The 17,352-nt window shown below is 40.4% G+C and overlaps 1 protein-coding gene across 2 annotated transcripts in view; it reads left to right on the top strand.

Moving 5' to 3' along the window:
• Positions 1 to 228: 228 nt before the first annotated feature.
• The window catches only part of arhgap29b (Rho GTPase activating protein 29b), a 30,070-nt gene continuing 12,946 nt past the window's right edge, over positions 229 to 17,352 (top strand). Inside the window, exons 1-3 of one of the 2 annotated variants that reach the window (XM_042429016.1) lie at positions 229 to 409; positions 1,175 to 1,563; positions 13,881 to 14,024. In XM_042429016.1, coding sequence (XP_042284950.1) covers positions 1,272 to 1,563; positions 13,881 to 14,024 — 436 coding nt within the window. In that variant the 5' untranslated portion in view covers positions 229 to 409; positions 1,175 to 1,271. Of the gene's footprint in view, positions 410 to 1,174; positions 1,564 to 13,880; positions 14,025 to 16,767; positions 17,188 to 17,352 lie in introns of those variants that run through there. The other variant, XM_042429017.1, reaches the window with a different exon arrangement.

The raw sequence follows: 17,352 nt of genomic DNA, 5'->3' as shown, positions 1-17,352 counted from the left end.
TCTTTTTAAAATAATTATTTTTATAGATATTATTTTTTATTTGAAGATCAAGAATTCAACAGGTAAAATCAATAAACTCAACTCTTTGAAATACGACAAAATGCGATTCAGTTATAATCGTTGAAAGTCCGCCAGCCCTTGAAAGCCTCATCGAGTTATCCGCTGAGAGGGGCTAGCCAATGAAAACGCGTTTAGACCGTCATGTGACAAACGGACTCGTAAATTACGATTGACTTGAGAGTTGCCGATAGTAGCGTACTTCTCGATGTACAGTGACTCAAAGCGGACAAGTTTGTGGCTTTGTCAGAGTTTGTTTTTTCTAACGGAAATTCCAGGGGTTTTCACTGGCTCCATTAAGCAAAGTTTTGTTTGGATATCGTGGCCATTATGTCATTACTGTGCCGAGCAGGTGAGTTTAAACATCGCATTTTGACTCTGCCAGCAAAGCAGTTTCTGACCTGGGTCGACTGTTTTAACCGGGGCAGCAGCAGCATCACTTTTCATTGTAAACTGTCCGGAAAAAGGTCGCCTGCAGTTAGTTTTCGTTTTTGCCGAAGTTTTGTAATTTCCTCCTGTGAGTTGACTTCGTTTTGGTCTTTGTAACTTAATGTGTCTATTTCCATCTATGTTTTGTTTTTATGAAGACGTATGGTAGTGTTTTTTGTTGTTTGGCAGATAATGTTATTTTACAAAAACAAGCTAGCTAACAGCTAAACGTTACTCAACGTTACAAATGTTACAGCTAAAAATTAGCCTACAAGATAAATCCTATCATGACACAATAAATGACGTTAAAAGATATAAATTGACTCTTATGAGAAACAAAAAATACAATTAAATATATTTTGCTTTCTATAAACTAAATACTTAATGTCAAAAACTCTTAGGTTATATAAAAACAGATAAGACTTTAACGTTAGACACATTAGTAACTGTTAATATGGTGAAGTTATTTATTTGCAGGACAAATTCATGTCATTTATATTAGATTTTAGAGTGTATAACGTAACTTTACTTAAAGTTGTGTGGTTTAAGTGGTTACTACACATGTATAACAGGTCTTGAACAATTTAATTATACAGTAGATTGATGAGTGTGGAGAGGAGACCTCACACACACACACACACACACACACACACACACACCATCTTTACACACCTTTCTCTGTCGTCAGTGTCAGCCATCCAGGGATCAGGCCAGTGTGGTGAGTTCAGGGGCTAGCTGGCCTGCTGTACCCTCCTCAAAGGGTGGCACCTACACTGGCTGCTGGGATGCATCGAAAGAGCAGCAGCGGCAGCAATGGTAGTGGTGAGATGAAGAACACCCAGGGTCTCCCACGACACCACTCCAGGCCCCACACGGGATCTCTGTCAGCTGGATCCACCAAGACCTGGGATATGGGCCGTAACTCCAAGACCCCCAACCCTCTGAGTAGCATGGGGATAACGTTTCGCCTGGCGGGAGACTCAGGAGTGGACCCAGAGTACGTCATACAGCTGGTGAATGATGTGCGGTGGTTTGCTGATGTACTGCTCAACCTCAAGGAGGCTTTCCAGTGTAAAGGTGAGTTCAGGAGGAGCTGGAATGCAGAGATGTTTGTGGTGATCAGGGAAGTGGAACACCATAAAATGACATACTTGTAGAAAGGAAATTCACCCTCGGATACTCTTTTTCGATACAATATCATTAATATAGGATGTTCAGCACATTCTAGGGGTTATTTCTGATATAGTACATTAGGGTAGGCAATTTAGTGTACACCGCTTTCCACTTATCTACATCTTCTTCAATCTCAAACCCCAGAGAACAGTGGGAAATGTGTTGCATTCAGGTGATGGTTCTTAGAGTACTATTCGTAGTATGATAAGAGCAAGCAAAGCCTTTAACAAAATCAATCGGCTGCATTGCATTCTGGTCTAACAATGCCACTGTCTGCAGAGAAAATAATATCTCTGCCTCTTCTGTGATGGGTTTTTTGTTGTGTAAGTGCTGAAAAATGGTGATTCTGGAGAGAAACCCTTGATCTTTGAACTGAGGCATTTGTGCTAAAACCTAATGTTTACCATTGATGTTCTAGATAGCTGAATTTCTCTGCCTGCAAATTCCACTGCAGTTACACTAGTAATGTATTGACAAGATGTCATGTTGTCTTTGTTTTTGGGCAGTTGTCTAAAGGAATTACAAATACTACTAATGTACAAGCACACCTAAAGCTTCCTGAACAGTGTTATAGGGTGGACTTTTCCTTTGAAGCAAAACATGATACAGTGCTGAAGCTGTTTATTACAGGTCAACACAATATCTCACACTTAACTATCCTTAAAACTTCGACCATAACTTGTGGAAAGTGCATGATCCCATCACTGTCTTTGTCCTGCTTTGATATCTTCTTTGCTAAAGACCACAAAAATATGGTTACAGTCATGGCACTGTGACGTGCTTAGGATAAAATGCCCAGGAAGGCTATGTGTTTTCTGTGATGCTACAGATGGTAACTAAAGCCCGGAGTTTGTTTAGACAGATTGCCGGTGACGGACAACCAGAACCACCTGTGGAGTGTCAGTTTATGGTGTGATAACAGCCTCACTGCTAACATGCTGGAGCGCTTTCAGTGTTGTGACTGTCTTAACAACTACACACACCTACACACCGCCACACACAAGCATACGAGCGGAGCAGACACAGGTTACTTAGTTTTGATGATTTGGCTCTTGTTTTCAGGCACTCATACAAACACTCTGCCCACACAAATGCACACAGGACTTCTGAGCTTCACAGCAACATTTACACTGACTTTTTGTTGACTCTTATATTCCTCTGACTGAGAAATCTCTTTCTGTTGAACCTACTACCGCTATTACAACACTACTACTCCTACTGTAAAAGACACATACCTACACACACACACACACACACACACACACACACACACACAATCTGAGGTCCAACAGCAGGTCTGGCAGTGGGAGTGAGTTGTTTAGCCATTCCTCTGGCTGGAGGAGTGAGGCCTCTGTGAGTGAGCCTTGGCTTGTGTTGTGCTGAGTGTTGCACTGAGCATTTGGCATATTTGCATCCCCATTAAAAACAGCTCTTATTCAGCAGGTGGGGATGAAATCATACCACATGACCCTATAATGTCATTCAGCTATTTGTCATCTGGATTAGTGGTTTATTTTTGTTATTCTTCATGGTTTTCTCAGAGGCACTGACATAAGTGTTTTAGTGGAACAACTGTTGCAAGATGCTGCAACAGTAATGTGGTTTGCTGTCCGATGAAAAGTAAACATTGAGTCATTTTCATTAGTAATTGGTAACAGAGAGTGGTGGAAGATGATCACAGTTGAAATCAAACATCTTGTCATTAGCCTTAGTTTAAAATGTAAGAGTTGGCCTGAAATGCCAAAAACACAAAACTAAAAGCTAGCAAGTATGAAACCAACATGTATATCATCTCTAAACCACAAGTTGACTTTATTTACTTTAGTTTAAAGCATCTGTTTATAACTTTTTTAACAAGTTTAAGACTCCAATAATCCCATACACAACCTGTGTTTGAGTATTAATGATTACAAGGATGAGCCCGTATTGGCTGACAGTTTTGTTTTTCAAATGTCAAACACTTTGATTTGAAGGCGTTTTTTTTGGCAGGAAGTTTTTTTTATGGTTCACATGACCTCCATATCCAAAGACAGAGGTCATTATAGCCTTGAAAATATATACATAACCTAAGTGTTTTTGCAAGATTCTTGTGGCCTGCAATGTCTAATGACTAATGATTCTACATAATGGTGATTTAATAATCTTAACCTATCTCTGTATGTCCACATCTTGTCCAGTGTGTATATGTGTACATCCATAATTGTATTGACTTGACTGTTCTTGTCTGAGGAGTCAGGGAGTTTACACAGTCTGGACAAAGCAACAGGGGGTTTGTTTTTCTTTGATTTAAGGCAAGCTATGTCATCGTTTTTTTCAGATGCACAAAAACAATGAATTACTCACCTGCCATGTGTGTCAGTATACCTCAAACTGTATTTATATATTTATATATCAGCCTTTTATGGTAATATCAGTGTCTATAACATTGTCTATTTTAGTCATATTACTAACTTTAAAGGGTAATATTTTAAGTGTAAATGAATAAGAATGCATTGAATTATTAATGGTTTCTCTTAAACTTATTCAAATGAACAATGCTTCTGCTTTATTGTTTTTGTTTTGTTTTTATTGTTTTAAGTAGTATTTAAGGGTTACATCTCTGCCCTTAGTGTTACTGTTATGTGATTATCAGCATGTGTTAGCCCTTTGCTAGAAAGGATAAACAGCCTGACGGCAACAGGTTTCCATGTGGTTGAAGAAAGCCGTGAACTGCAGGATCAAATTAGCAAGGGAAGTAGGGAGGAGGTTAGCGAGGCACATGCCAGCTCTCGTGTTGTTCTTTTCATATTTGGAAAGGTCTGTCACTGGAGTACTGTGTGAAACCTACACAATGCTCTTTTTTTTTTTTTTTTGCTTAAAGGCACGCACCATATTGGATCTGGCAGGCTTGTATTCCCATTGCAGAGAGGCACTTTTGACTCATTGCGTGTGTCATAGCTCCTCATACAGAGAAAACTTTGTAGAGGGTTTAGCTCGGAAGATTTTTCCTTCTAGGGCACCTGCCAGATTTTAACTGGAGGCAGCGCATGCATGTTTAGTTGACGGGAAACCCACAAGGGAACTCCCATCAGTGACCATAAGCGCTAATTCACATGACCAACCGAATTCACACCCACAGCTTCACACCTGTAGATTCCCCGGGGTCTTTTTGAGGTTTAGTTTTACACTTTCTGTGACAACTGGACCCAGAGTCACAATGCTTGCAAGAGTTGTTTCTCAACAATAGTCAAGCTGTCAAAGAATGTAACTCATGAAAAGAATGCGAGGCTCTATGAGTTTTGACTGAATTGGTGACCCCTGTCCTGGTCGCCCTGCTGTCCCAAGATGATCTTTGTCTGCTCGCACGTTCCATCAACACACGCCGTCGATCAATCAACCGCTCCCTCTCCAACTCTCAGTTTTCATTTGATTACTTGATTATAATATTTCAGTAAAATATGGCAAACAATAAAAGAGAAAAACCTTACAGTGTTAACATGTCATTTTGTCAACAGGTAGTTAAGTATAAATCATCATTATTCTGTTTAAAGGAGGGTTAAACATTACAGAATAACAGCAGGACTTGGGCTATGAGTACACATCATGCAGTGCACAAACTGGAGCACAAAAATTTTCTAGTTCCCTCAAACATTTACTGTCAAACAAATGAGAGAAAACACATTCATATAATGGTGCATCAAACCATCTATAAATTCTTGTGGTATCTGTATGTAATTTTAAAACATTAAACAGTCAAACTTTTTCTTAAGTTGGAATATATCTGTTGGTCTTAACTCAAGTACTTAAATTCCCCTGTTGACAATATTATAAGTAACAGTAATAGGACAAATGCAGCATTTCAGGGCCAACATAAAACAAGAGAATATTTTCTTCAACCTTAACTTTTTTAGCCGAGTCTGCATTGCTGCTGAGAAGACAGCTTGGTTAATGGTTTTAATCAGGATAAAAAAAGGAGTCCTTTACACACAGGCGAGCTGCTGTCCCCCTCCCATCCCCCCACTCTCCTGCATACTCTGCATTCCTTTAGAACAAATGTTCACTTGTAGCTATAGTGCCTTCAATAGACTAGTGGTAGGTGTGAGGCAGATTGCCTATGAAAACTCCTAAAATAAATTCAGTCTAGATTTTGCAATCATATCTACAACTCACCAGCAGCTATGTGGTCAAGGTTAGTTTTTATTTAGAAATTTCAGGATAAGAGAGGTGGAAAATTATACTGATTTTTATCGGGTCCAAGGGAAATATCACAGGGAAACAACTGCCAGACTTGTTGAGTATTAAACATGCCAATATACAGTATTTTTTAGTTGTGTGTTTTTTTTTGCCTGTGTGGGGCAGTCATCTGAACCATACAGGACAAAAACTGCTCCTTGAAAGAATGCGTTCTTTCATTATGTCAAGTATGAGGAGTCATTTTACAAAATGCAACTGTTGCACAAGCCCTGTCATTTCATCATCTTACATCCTTTTTTCTCTTTTATTTTGTTGGCCACACAGCAACATAACGTTTGTAAATTTCCACTAGAAATGCCTTTTTTTTTTCTCCCCAAAATGTACCTCAGTGGTTTGCCCTCATCATCCAGCCAAAAAAGTTTAGGAATGTGTTTTGAGAAATATGCGGTGGAAGTTATGGATAGTGTACAGGTCAACTGGGATGAACAGGGTGAGGTTTTAATGACTGTTGTTTGCAGTTACGTCTGCAGATAACCATCAAGTTACCGTCTGAAATTCTATTTCCTCGAAGGTTTCTTTCCTCAAGAAAGTCCAGGTTACTTATATTCGCCTTTTAGCCTCAGGTGGAAATGAAAAACAAAAGTACGTCACACCAGCACTTTTACAGTTCCACTTCAGGGTAGAATAAACATCTCACAGCATAGTTGCAAAGCATGAGACCGAAAGCTTATTTACTCAATGTATGGAGTGCATTGTGCAAGTTTGTTTGACCACTTTGGAGCCTATTACCTCTCACTGCACCACAGAAAATGTTCTTCATACAGTGTAGTTCTGTGTGAAGAGAGGCATTAAATGTCTAAAAAGGAACATGTATAGCTGAATCACATGTCCTTGTTCTACTCTGAAAACAGGCTTTTTTTCAAATGTTGGTGTCATCATGACACTCTGATAAGATTTGGCTGCACTCCAGTTAAACAGCATTGTTCTGTGTTTCTCAGTACCAGTCTGTAACTGAGTTGTTGTCTGAAGGGCAGACTTTTCTTTTAGAGTAATAGATCATAAAAATGTTCAGAAACTGTTTGGTCCTTACAGGAATTAATTTACCTTGAATCCAATCATGACAAAGTTGTTTATTTAGGGGTTTATGAACTGCTCAACAGGGTTTGTATTGCGGTTATATGACAATTGGAAATGTTTTGCTTAGTTGAGTTTGTTCAAAAAACATATAATCTATGTTCTTTATTAAATTGAATGCTAGTATTATATTCCCACTCCCCTTGTCTTGTCTAGAATGAGGGCAATTTTCAAAATTTTAACCCATTTTAAGACCTTGTTTACTGGCCGTAAAAGCCAACACCACTCTATGAAAAACATATACAGCAATAGCTCCCACCAATATCTCCACTTCTCACACAAGCACCCCTGTGCCAACTGAAGTGGCCACTCGCGGGTGGTGCCTTCAATCGAAAGAAAAGCCAAATTCTAGCACATAATGGTTTAATGGCCTGCTGCTCTTAGTAGAAAGAAAGGAGAGATTTGTTGGGCAGTAACTTTCCCCTGTGATGCTGAAGGATGTTTTTGTGCAAGCTTGTGGTTGGGGTGTGTTTCCTGGGGTCGGATTTATGGTTATGGGCTCTGGATGTTTGTGTAGGAGATTGGTCATGGCGAGGGGTGGATTGGCCAGTGGAGCTCCTGCTAGCAGGAGGGACGTCACTGCTGGCGATTGGGCAGACCTGCTGAAATTTACAACTGGCCTTGCGCAGTGAGCGGGCCGAGGCTTGTGGAGCTGGTTTTTGTGTCTGTTTTTTTTTTTTTTCTCTCCAAAAGCAGAAAATGTTATGATTGCTTAAGTTTCAATTAAGAGACACAACAAAAAAAAGCCAGTCCTTGCAAATTCTTAGATCCATCTGTGTCTCACATGTCTGAGAGAGTTAGTCATTTTTCTTACTCAATCACATTCCCATGCTGTGGTGAGTGACATCATTCTTTAAGGTTGGGAGAGACTACCAAACTACCAATTTCTCAAGGTGAAGTCATTCATAGATGCATATTTGACGTTTTGGTACCAGTGGAATAAAAGTGGCTAAGAATACCAGCCTCTTTTTGTCCTTTTTACATTACAACATTACAGTTAATGTTAAAATGTTAAGCTCATATACAGAAAAAGAATGACTTAATCAACTTATTTTTTGAGTCATTTTCAGTGACTTGGCAATTCCCAAAATTCTCTGCTCCCAGCTTTTAAAATGTGCCACTTTTCTTTATCTCCTGTTATAGTAAATTGAATATGAGCTCTGGGAAATTGCAATGCAATCTTTCTTACATGTTATAGATAAATTTAATCATTGTGAAAATGTATGTAAATGTAAATACAAAGTAGAGTACAAAGGTTGTTAAAAATCAAAAACTCTTTGGTTTTGACTGAAGTCTTTGAACAGTTTTTAATGCGTATTTTTCTATATTTCCTGTTTTCGTTTTCTGCTCTTTCTCACCCCTCCCTGCCCATGATACTTGATAGATTGTGTGTTGATTCAAGAATGCAGTCTTGGTTGTGCACCTGCTGTTAAGTTCCCCAATCATGTAACGTCGTGTCATGGAATTAGTTCAGACCTCACAGAGTGTAGTTCAACCATTAGGCTGAGAGCAGGTAGCTGTTTATGGAGTGCCTGCTGTTTACTGTCTGTGTGATGTCTGGGGCCCTCTCTGTCTCCAAACAAGGCATGGGAAAGACGGAGGGGGCACCCAGCAATGTGTTGCGTTTGTTTGGACAGGGGCAGAAATTAGCGTTTGGAGCTAGAATCCTGACCAAACAATTCCACCTGTCAAAGATCAGGTTGCAGGCAGCCAATACGAGCGGATTTGTTACAGTGAAATATATTTTCTGTGGTGGCTTATGTTCGAAGTGACTTGCGGATAATCTGTATTTAGTTTACTTAGCCCAGGCTTCTCTGTGGAAAGGACAAAAAGTGTCTGTTTCCACTTGGAGGGGAGCATTTGGGCTGATGACTGAGTCAGCGCAGAGAGCAATGTGTCACCATCCTGGAATGAGGTAGACGGATACACATGTGAAAGAAAATCTGAAAATCATCTGCTGCTGTGCGGTGTAAACCCGTCACCCACCCTCCTCCCAGAGAAGGGATGCTGATGGAGAAATGCGGACTCCTTAGCTTTTCAGTAAAGCCCCGCGGCTGTTTCCCAAGCGGCACTGTGTCACCAGAGCTGCTTAGGCTTGTTTCATGTAGAGCAGATTGCGTGTCCAGACAGGCCAGTTCATTGCCCGTCGTTATCAGTGGGGGGAGCCGAGGCTGTAACCTCTGTCAGGCCACCTGAAGATTTGGATTAGATTGGTCCTTCTCTGCACTAGACACACAATGAGCTTTGTTAGACGCAACGGGACCCCCCACACAACAGTATAAGGGGAGACATCAATTTAAAAGGCAAATGTTTGAGCTACTGTATTGTGTTAAACTCTCCCAAAGCTGAGTCACCACTTAAACCTGCTTTCAAGTGATACTCCAAACACAATATGTGTTTTGTGTATTTAGCAATATTGTGGCGCAAATATTGGTGTTTGCAAAATACTTGGCATACAGATGGACGGCAGAGAAGTGGATTATTCTGGATGAGTGCTTTGAGAAGTTTCTATTGGCATTTTTTTTACCCTTTCATTCACTGAGGAGAGTTGTTGGATGGTAATCAGCCCGGTGTTGTAGTCTTGTTATAGTTACATCATAGAACAGAGACAAAACATTAACTGAACCTTTAAATGGCTAGCCAGTCGACTTGTAAATTCCAAATTAAATTAGCAAAGTGTTCTGTACAGTCGGAGCTAAATCCACTTACCACTAACAGTATTTTTAACACGCAGCTGTCAGGAGTTTTGTATCAAAAAAGGACTTGAAGCAGGACTGTCAGGCACATGTGATGGATCTGCTGCAGCATCCCAGGTGAAACTGAAGCAATTAGTCGATTAATCAATTAATTGACCAGCAGCTATTTTGGTTATCACTTCATTGTCTTTTTTTCAAGAAAAAATGTGAAACTTCAGATCAGACAAATAAAAGATACTACTTTTACTTTACATCGTGAAGTGCAGTTGATGTACATGCCTTACTTTTTTGTCGCTTTTTAGAATTTATTGATTTATTGAGAAAAAAATCATCAGATTAATCAATAATCAAAATAATTGTTAGTTGCAGCCCTAATCTGATGGAACAAAAATGTTTTGCTTCTATTTTCAGATATTGAAATGGTTAACAGAAAGTTGTTTTATTATTATTTTATTGTGTACTGTATTGTTATTGGTAGAAATGCCAAAAATTTCAAACTATTTTAAACCACAATAAACTATTTTTCATCGTGAATTTATTTTCCTGAAAGGGAGGGAGGTCTCCATCTCGGAGAAAATAAATGAAGCAGGCCGAGCGTGAAGCGTGGCTGGGACACCAGCACATCCCACCACTGTAAAGAAAGACGAGGCAGCCTCGAGCTGCGTTGGCGTCGGCAGGGGGTCTTCCTTTAAACAATATGGCCCAGCTCTTTGCCTCACCGCTGTTATCTCTACCAAAACAATGGCATGGCCCTCACAATCGGCAGCAAATTTCCAGTACGCTTTTTGATGCCATTGTTGTGACAAAACCACTCACCACTGATTTTTTTACCAGCTTTCTCTCACATGTCTCACGCTGTAGTGAGCACAGATCCTCTCATACAATTCAAAAGGCAACAATAGCGGCGATCAGTATGAGCTTTCACACAAAATTTAACCTTGTTTTGATAGCTTTATTCCCATTTCTAATTTCTAAATAGAAAGCTTTTGTTGGGATTTTTAATCTGGGTTTTTGGGGTGAAGAATTAACAATGATCTAAGTAGCCTAATTGCGCGCAGACTGTGCCGACATCCACGTCATGTGGAGGGTTAAGCCATCTCCACACTTTGATGTGTCCAAAAAGTAATCCACTTTGAGCCTTCTTGAATCTTTTTTTCTTTAACTTTGAACGTGTTTTTACAAAAACATTTTTTAAAACATTTTAACAGTTTTAAGTATTTTCCTTCTGAACATGTAGGCTATACGGCTCTTTGACACAGGAGGTCTTCGCCCTGGTCGCCAGTTTTCAGAGTCCTTGAAAATTCCGTATCTGCTGATTTCAGTTTTGATCCAACATTTATATTTTCTTTCATATTACAACAGCAAAGTACGCGCTTACCACAAAATGTGCACTTAACATTAAGATAAGGAAGGAATTTCAAAGATGTTTGACAGCTCTGTTAAAAAAGTACAGCCTGCATGAAAGGTTGTTGCAGGACATGTTTTGTACAGGATTTGGACATCCTGTTTTCTTCCCAAAAAGATGTTAAGATGTAGTTTTATACCAACAGCAGTACTTTCGGGTATGGGGCAAAATATTGCTGAAGCACAAGCAAGTTCTCAATTTTTTTAACCCCCAAAGCAGCTCTGTCCTCGTTAGTGTGGCCGTTGTTCTCTGAAGCTGGCTGTCAGTGTGAATATTGTTATTAGGAATTGCTGGCTGTTATTTATTTGTTCGCACTAAACTGTTTTAACTGCAAGGTGTCGCATTTTTGACAGCTGGCATCGGGTTACAGTAGACAAAGGATATAGCCAATACCAGTCCATGAAAAAATGGCTTGATTAGCTTCAACAGCAGACTGGCCAGGGACTTCCATCTGTCTTTGTTCTCATAACATCACATCCATTGTTATTTCCTCACACCTTGCATCGCTTATACTTCTCTGAGGAACAGATTGGTCTAATTAATTTTCTTTCAGTAGGGAAATGAGGGAATGAGTGGTACTAACCTGCATAACTGCTCATCCCATCGCAGCACCTTCAGTCATGCTACCTTTGTGTCATGTTAAGTGAAAATTCTCAGGTGTGCACCTCATTACAACTGACTTTCGTATGCTAATGGACAACCCACACATCCTAGATTAAAAAAAAAAAAATCTTCAAACGCCAGTGAGCTAACCAAAAATACCCAGATGACCACAATTGAGAAGCAGGGTTAAAAAGGAAGGGGAGGGTGCTTAATGAAGGCCCATTGTCAGTGTCGGTAGGGAGGGAGACTTCAAAGTGTTGCAGGTTAAGGGACCTTTTAGCCTTGGGGCATCTGAGCAGGTGAGCCTCTTGCTCCCCAGGATACTTTTTCTCTAATCTTGGGGGGGGGGGTATTAATTGAGGACAAGGATTGTCGAGCTTTGTGAACAGCAAGATGGACCCTGATGTTACTTAATCTTTATACATGTGGAGAGTGTATTCAAGAAACACCCTTCTGTGTCTTGTTAGTTATATTACCCAGTGATTCATTGCCAGAATCTTTTCTTTCCTAGCATCTATGTTAATGTATATCTCTCCTGTCGTTCTCGCTAAATAGTATCACAGATGGCCTTGGCTTATGTCTCAGTTGCGGATTATGTCTCTTCTATCATGTTTTACACCAGGCAGTGTGTGTGTGTGTGTGTGTGTGTGTGTGTGCGTGTGTATGAATAAGAGAGGAGTAGAAAGGGTAACACGCAAAACACCCATGCTCTCATTTTCACTCCCCCTGTAATTCCTTTTAACGTTGCAATAAATTCAGCCTCTCATCTCACCCTTTTCTGGGGTGGCCTTGATGAAAAACAGATGACTTTTTTTTTTTTTTTTTGTTTCCAGCCTACTGTATGCCCTTGCTTCTTCCAAAACAGCGAAATAGACATGAAGTCATTTATTGTCTGGTGCCAACCTGCAGAGCATCTGCTGATTAGCCTGCATCAGAGCAGGAGAAATAAAATCTCTCCCTCCTGTTGGTTGGAGAAAATCCATCATGTCTCAAGTTTTATTGCTTTTCTCGTTGCCTTTTATTTTGCCCAAGTAGCTTTATTGCCTGTAAAACACACTCACACAGTTTTCAAAAGTGCTGTAGGAATGCTTTCATACAAAGAGTCGTGAAGAAGATACATAGTCAGGAAACACTTGTTTAAATAAATAAATACTGATTAATGGTGTACTTCTCACTGCTTCATCGCAAAATGACTGATAGAATTTGATACGTTTGACAAAAAAAGGCAGAGGAGTAATACATTTTGTACATTTCTTTCCTCCTCATGTGTCATCTTCTGAATCCTCACTGGAAAGGGAACAAAAGGCACGATCTTCCTCAACTTTTCTCGCCGCTCACACTGTCTGCTGACTGGTGCAGAAAAAAATGTGATTGCGTAATTGCTACCATGTGTGCCACTTCAGTCACCTCTTAAATTAAATTTCTTTGTCCTTATTTAGTATGAATGCCCTTTCATCTGTATGCACTTTACACACTGTATCATACACAGATGTTACCTAACGGCTTCACAGTTGTATGTATTCAGTACTTCAGCTGTAAAATGGCTGTTTTTGTTGATAAAAACCTGTGGTAACCGAGACATTTCGCCGCCTCACATGTGGCCACAGAAGTTCATAAAGCACGTTATCATTTTTGTTTTCATCATCGTCACCTGTGGGGGAGTGTTGACAGTGTGACTGTGACGGAGTAACCTGTTTACATAGATATATGCCTCTTCCGTTGTACGGGGTGTCGCTCTCTGCCTGAAGGAAGCAAAATAGACTTTCAACACAGCAGTTTCATGCTGCAACAACTGAGTTTGTCACTGTCTCTTAACCACAACGGTACATGTCTTCCACCCTTCATCTGGAGACACATCCACGCACAGCTAAAACATAACAGAACATGTACTGTATTATTTGTCCTGAGGGGAATCGTCTGGATGAGACAAAAGATGACAGCCAAGTTTCATAGTTTCAAAATGACAAGGTATTTGCTAAGTAATTTGTGTAGCAGAGAACAAAAGAATGCCAAGAATGAATTTGAAGCTGGCTAACCTGTGAGTCAGAATGTGATGTGACGGTATGACTTTGACAAATAGATGACAATGTGTGATTACAAACTGCGCGTGGTAGTTTGATTTCAGTTAAGTTTTTACTAGTCCTGTCAAGGTCTTGATACTTATATGACTTAACCTCACTGATCTACTCGTGTGTTCTCATTTTTGCCAGAGAGTCAGGAAGATCTCCAGCAGGTGGTCCAGGAACGTTTGGCAGAGTTGCTCCGAGTCCTCAAGGCTGTCATCGGCAAACATCAGACCCTCAACTCGGTGGACATCCTAGGAACGGCTGGCACTGTCATCGCCAAGGTCAAAGGTCAGTAATTACTCACTAGCATGCATGGGTGCACACAGACATACAGGTAAGCAGTCACAGGCGCCTCGGTGATGCTTAAATACTGTATCTTGGCATGAAATCTCATTGTTGCATTACTGGTTTAGGGTAAGGGTCAACGTCAATCTTTCAGAGCAGTGTGGGAAATACCCTGCAGGAATGTTTTATTAATCTCCACTTGGTTGTAGTTGGCTTGGAGATCTGTTTCTAAAAGAACACAGTGTGAGAAGTTATTTTTCCTCCATTTCCGGTCTCCCGAATGAATACAAACAAGAAGATTCTCAAGTCACAAGTTCATTTGCTTGAAATGTGATCCACTGTAAGGGTAATTCTTGACTTGCACACAAGAATCTCCACAGCACAGAACGCATGGCTGTAATTTGCATTCCATATTCCAGCGTCCGAGGAGGCCCCTCGGCGGGCTGCTTGTCAACCGTGCACATCCGTGTTTCTTTATTGTTTTACCCGTGTCATGAGGTGTGTGGTTGTCTGACACCTCACCTGCCCTATCTCAATATCTCGGTTGTGACTTAGGCCTTGCGTAAGAAGGCCTTAAGAATGCGTAAGAATGCATGTCTGCAATCTGCAGTCCATTGAGCGTTGTTTTGACAATGTTTAGAATGCAAAAAGGAAACAAAAGAGATCCAGTGTAAGATCAGCCAAAGATTATTGGCATTGTTGAGACAAACATTTATGACAGTACTGACTGTAACATCAGTCACAGGGTGGAAAAATGACACCACAAGACAAAGCAAATTCTTAATGACTTATAACTAAAGTTTGTACTAATTTATAATGCTTGTTTAAGCACCAGTGTTCTTATGAAACCTAGTAAAAAATATCTGGACTTTTTGGACAACATTTGGGGTACCTGAAAATATAATTTTGAATTAGTTTACTAAAATTCCTAATTTCTATTTAGTAGTAAAAAAGACATTTGGGGATACAATAGTACTATCACTTAATTGATGTTGTCCCCAAACTCTTTAGTATGAACACCCTAAAACCAACTGAATGATGTGCTGCTGTACAGTGACAGCGCAGTGTACCATCGTTCCTTTCTTTAAGTAATGATAGTCAGCAAATACAGTAATTGCATATCAAGTTAACAAGTAGAAACTTGGGAGTTTGCTTGTCCACAAGGGGGTGCCTCACATCACCGCACTCCCTGGCTGGACTGTCCCCAATGGCCAGTAGGTAACACAATACTGATAGTCAGCGAGCCAGAGGAGGGCTGAAAAGGAGAGGCTGAAAGAGGAATGAATCAGTGAGACGTCAGAGATGAAGACTCAAAGGTTTGGATGATAACAGGCCTTGTGTGCCTCAGTGTCTTCAGAGTGTGTCGTCCCTTCACTCATGTTGCTCTTTGATGCTCGGTCGTGACACCTGGGGCATTTGGACAGCTGCCAGAATTTATTGGAGAAAAAAAAAATCCTCCACCCACCCACCCTCCCTCCCTCCCTCTCCAAACACATGGTTGCCTAACGAGTTTCAAATACCATTTACATGTAGACGTTTCCACTCAACCTATTCTCCTACTGTTGTTTTTTCATTTGACACTGTTGACACATTTTTAATAAACCTGCAAATGTCAAGAACATTCTCAGCTCCACTCAGCCGTATAATGCATGTGGCTTAATTCCAGACGCAGAAAATGTTTGTTAAATTGACCATACTCTCTGTTTGTGTGTCATTAAAGATATGATCTTTGCACAGACTCTCACTGGCTTGAAGCAGACCCAGACAAGGTTCCTTTCCTGGTCACATTTTGAGAATTTTCCCCTCCTCCTGCCTGAAAAACTGCAGGGCACTGCAATAAAAGTGTCAACTTCCTCAACTTATTGAAATTCTTTCCCTGCTCCCTGTCCCCTTTTGTCTAGAGAAGATGCTGTCAGTTGACAGATTATATTTGTTTTTTTGCAATCAATCTTGTATGTGTGCATGTGAAAGACAAATGTGTCCTGTGCAGATAAACCTATTATATGTTTATTTCATGGATCTAAGAAAAGCATTTTGGTCAGAGTTAATGAACACTCATTTCTTTTAACTTCCTTTTTGTAGTCTGCTTTACTGATAAAACCATTATATGAGAGTGAACTAGAATGGCCAATGACACCAGATAATTAAGTCATGGTAAGACAGAGTAATAGCCAAATTAGCAGACTTGCTTTTAACTCAGATGAGTCATTTTTCACAGGCTAACTGTCCCAGTTATGGCTCAACTGTGAGAAAACAATGGCCCCTGTGCTTGAATGATGCAGTTTCCATATTTCAACCGTGACAAGGGGGGCAGAGCTCTGGAATCATTGTTATGAGACCCACAGGATGTCCTGAGGAAGAAGTCAGTGCAGAGTTGTACGCTAGCATTCAGGGCCAGGGAGGTGCACGGCAGGGAGGCTTGCACCACCACGTCTCCTCTCTTTCGGTGTCCTCAAGAGTCTCCCTGCAACATGGGGTTGCCTCCCCAACCTAGGATGCCATGACCTTTCCGTGCTTCTTCATAATCTGGGAATTTACAATTTCCCAACCAATTCTAACACGGATAGAATTTGCTCTCATGAAGAGAAAATGGAAGCACAAAAGCTAGAAAGCAATCTGGAAACTTTTTAAAGCTTTTTCCCTGCAACTGATTGGCATTACTGAGGTTTTCGGATCCACCAGGTGACTGAGAGAAACGGTAAGTGTTATTATGGTTGTCAGTCGTGTTACATGTCACAGAACTCAAGCTGTGAGAGTGTTTCCTGTTGCGGGGCAGACAGGAAGTACTCAGCTAAGTCGGATTTCACTGACTCTGTCTTGGGTTGCTCAGATTGCCTTCTACAAATGTCTTCTTGCTGAGTAAACTGTTTCCTGAAGAGGAGAGCTCTGCGTGCTGTCTCGAAGATTTATCAAGCCTCGACAGCGTTACGTTCCTCAACTCGTCGGATGCATTTCTTTAAATACATCTCAAAGCAACAAATGTGTACGATTGATTTCCTTTTCTGTGCATAATCGACATGGAAGATGACGTATGGGATTATAACACGTTGGATCCAAGGAGGGAATATTTGGGATTTTTTTTTGATACTCCTTAAACATCTTATCCTTGAAGACCCTTGAAGATTTTTCAGAAGCTGTTTTTGACAGTGTCTCCTCTGTATAATTTGTAAGCCATTCACTACCTTTTTTTTTAAAAACTCATGACTCTGTGTAACTGCTCTGGGGGGTTTGACTTTTCATCTGTCATCGAGTAGCATGTTGACACTTACCTGGAACAACTTTAGCCCTTGCTGAGACTATAAACCACTCCCTGCAAAAGCCAAAGGTTTAA

Source organism: Thunnus maccoyii, chromosome 12 (genome assembly GCF_910596095.1).
Source record: "Thunnus maccoyii chromosome 12, fThuMac1.1, whole genome shotgun sequence".
NCBI classification, from domain to species: Eukaryota; Metazoa; Chordata; class Actinopteri; order Scombriformes; family Scombridae; genus Thunnus; species Thunnus maccoyii.
The sequence above is the reverse complement of the archived record's forward strand: the minus strand, read 5'-3'. Positions and strand labels throughout refer to the sequence as shown.